This window comes from Hirsutella rhossiliensis, assembly GCF_020360975.1.
Source record: "Hirsutella rhossiliensis strain HR02 chromosome Unknown scaffold00002, whole genome shotgun sequence".
NCBI classification, from domain to species: Eukaryota; Fungi; Ascomycota; class Sordariomycetes; order Hypocreales; family Ophiocordycipitaceae; genus Hirsutella; species Hirsutella rhossiliensis.
In genome coordinates, this window is record NW_025408668.1 from 4613346 (window position 1) to 4616831 (window position 3486).

The 3486-nt window shown below is 51.5% G+C and overlaps 1 protein-coding gene across 1 annotated transcript; it reads left to right on the top strand.

The window, feature by feature from the left end:
- Positions 1–317: 317 nt before the first annotated feature.
- On the top strand, positions 318–1211 carry HRG_02124 (MULE transposase domain-containing protein; the record flags this gene model as incomplete). Its single annotated transcript, XM_044860595.1, has 3 exons — positions 318–805; positions 872–996; positions 1057–1211. 3 exons carry the CDS (start codon positions 318–320, stop codon positions 1209–1211), a joined length of 768 nt encoding a protein of 255 aa, XP_044724228.1.
- Positions 1212–3486: the final 2275 nt, after the last annotated feature.

Below are 3486 nucleotides of genomic sequence, written 5' to 3' on the forward strand. Positions count from 1 at the left end.
GTCTTCATAGCCTCGTCGAGGGCTTAGCAAGAACGTCAATAACAAGAGCAGGGATATCGTGGATGCTATCCGACAGGAATATCCTGAGCTCCTTATTACCGATTCTGATATACACTTCATCCAGCTGCAACTTCGTGCCTTCCGTTACGGCGCCTCTACATCTACACAAGCCTTCCTCGATGTACTCAAAGATGCTAAAGCAAAGGGGAAATCAGCTACTATGCAGTTGACCGTGGCCCTAATGGGAAGGTTTGGAGGTTTTTCTGGACATACGATGACTGTATTGCTGACTGGAAGCGTAACCCGAGCTCCTTATCATGGATAATACGTATAAGGTCAACCGCTTTAACATGCCGCTTCTACAGATCATTGGCACAACAGGGCTACACAAGAGCTTCAGTGTAGGCTTTGGCCTCACTGCCAAGGAAGACGAAGGCGCGTTCCAATGGATCCTCTCACAGTTGCGTGAGGCTGGTCGGCAGGCTGATATTCCGGACCCGGGCGTTGTGATTACCGACTTTGATACCGCCCTGAAGAACGCCCTTGACTCTATCTTCCCATCAACGCAACAACAAGTGTGCGTTTGGCATATGATGAAGAACGTGATCCTTCACATCAAGAAGAAGTGGGAAGGATCCCTCGATGGCACCGAGATTGGCGGAGATAGGCCAGAACAGGAGACTCGCCTCGCTGCAGCAGCCGCTCTCGACGACCCTATACAGGCAGATAATGCCATTGACGAGGACCGACCTATCGACCGTGCCACTGATTACCAGATTCAACATGCCTCACAACTGGCAGATCAGTGCGTTGAGCAACAAGATGATCGTGAAGATGACGATGGAAACCCAATACTACCCCCGGCTCCAAGGCGGACTTTTGAGCACACAGCTGACGGTATCCGTGATGCCTGGGTTTCAGTCTTTAGGGCTCGCACGGCTGAGGAGTGCAGAGATCAGTGGGATCTACTCTGTATAGAGTTTTCGGATCAGCCAGGTAACCCTAGCCCTAACTACCCTCCTACTCTAACCTTTTACTAAATAGCTCCTCTTATAGCTCTCGTTAATTACCTCCGTACAACCTACTGGCCATGGCGTGCCCAGTTTTCCACCTACGCTATCCAACAGTACCGAAATTATAACATTACGGTAACTTCCCGTGTGGAGCACACATCACGAGTTGAAGTCACGATTACGCAACCGCTTCATTGACCTCCATCAGCTACAAGAGCACATCAGAGGGCTCGTTACCCATCGGCAAAAGAAGCATCGCGAGAAGCTTCAATCCGAGTTTGCAAGAGCTAGAGTTGAATGGGCCAAGCAGACGATTATGAAGTCACTGCACCGAAAAATTGGCTGGCAGCCGATGAAACAGATCTTCAGGCAAGTTAGGCTAGCCCGGGCTGAGCTTGCCGATAATCGAGGCATGCCTACGATTTGTACGGGTGCTTTCACGATGCAATGGGGGCTGCCCTGCCGGCATACAATCCGCGATTTGATCCAGGCTGACGCGGCCGCCCTTATACCATTGCATCTTATTGATAACCACTGGCGGGTTTACGGCGTGACTGTAAGTATCTTGCTCCAGCCATAAGTACTATACTAATTTACTAGCAGCCTGAACAACAGCAATATATCGATGCAGACCACGAAGCCGATCCTGACGTTGTCCAGCCTCGCCGGCGTGGAAACAGTAGACGCGAGGTATCCTCCACTAGAGGCATCTACGGGCCGGATCCTTAGTGCTTGGGAGCAAGAGGAGCATAGAGCCAACCCAGAGCTCGTATCACGGCCACCAGAGACGCAAAAGAAGAAGAGGAAGGGCACAGGCACCACTATCATGAACAAGAGGTCGAATACACTTGCTTCCGTGAGCAGCCGGGTTGACGATCTTGCCCAGCAGATCGGTGATTTCATCAAGTCACAAGCAGCAGCAACGCCGGTGCTGTTATCACAGGTGCCCTCACTTCCACAGGTGCCGCTGGTGTCACAGGGATACCAAACGACGATGCCCTCACTTCCACAGCCGGCGCCGCCGTCACAGGATACTATGTGATGCCACCGCCTACACCAATTGTGCCTGTATACGTACAGGCGCCGGCGCCGTCACAGTGGCAAGAACCGCCTCCCTCGTCACAGGCACATCACGACGGCTTCATGTGGGCACAGCCGCCGGCACAGTCTCACGAGACGGCTACGGAGCATTTCCAGCAGCTAGGGGATCAGAGGGACACGGCACCATACAAAACTAGCAGGCAGGCCGGTCACAAATTCGTTCCTTACGTGCCTCGCCCTCCGCCGCGTCGGACGGATCCTTCCTCACAGTCACAGTCACAGTCACAGAGGTAGGCAAAGACCTTCCGCCATTATATGCATATTGTATATATATCGGAAGATCGATCGGGCCGGGCTTATTGATAGCTTCAATTGAATGACTCTAAGGGATGCATCTTCCGGCGTTGGTAATAATTGCAGATAGAATCCATATATGTCAGACAATAGTGTCCCACACCTCGCACGTGACAGCGGTTGATCTTTGTGGCATCAGTCAATTGATGAGAATTATCTAAAGAACAAAGGAAAGGAAAAGAATTGGATGCACACATTCGTGCAACAATATATACCCCGATCATTGCGGCGAAGCCGCGGCGCAGCAGTGGCAGTGATCGAGCATAAGGTTTCAGGAACTGACACGGGCGTGATATGCGACAATATATCTAGGCAGGCAGCCGCGGCAGCGGCGTTGGGAAAGCGCGCGCCAAATTTTGGTGGCGGGGTCTTCTTCCAAATGGGGCTTAGGTCGGGAGTGTATGTTTGAAAATCTGGAGTGTATGTTTGATTACTCCCATTCTTGGTCCGTGCGCATCCCGCAACAGCTCACCTATATGGTCTCGGCAAAACGTGCCAAACACGACATGAATCAATGAAAAATCAAGGAACAGTTAACGTGAACGTAATGACAGACGACCGGTCAAGGGGATGCCAAGCAGAAATTTGCTCCTTTGCAGGAAACAGGCGTAGAAGTTGAGCCAGGATTTTACCCAAAATCTGGGGACCCGCCACCACCCTCGGCCCCTTGCAAGATATCGTTCTTGAGCCAATGCTTTAAACATTCTCCCTTTTCGACTTGTTTCGCGTCCAATTGGGCTCTTTCCCATGAGATTGTGCGACGCGCCCCTGAGAACACCCGCTCAGGTTCATCACTCATCGCCGGCATTGATAGGATGTCTATGGCCATTTGTGATAGCTTGGGCCATCGTTTTCTCTGTTGCTCTTGAAGCCACCATGACAAGGCCGTCGTCGGCGTAATGTCGTACGGATCACATGAAATGTAATCTTCGTACTCGTCCTGGCTTGACGGTCGAGTGCAATTCTGCAGGTTCCTTGAAATGCGATCAAACGCGTCAAGGTCCTCGTCATCATCGTCATCTAGTAAATGTTGCGAGAGGAGCCATCCACAGTGTCTCGGTATGTGAGCCAAAGGTCT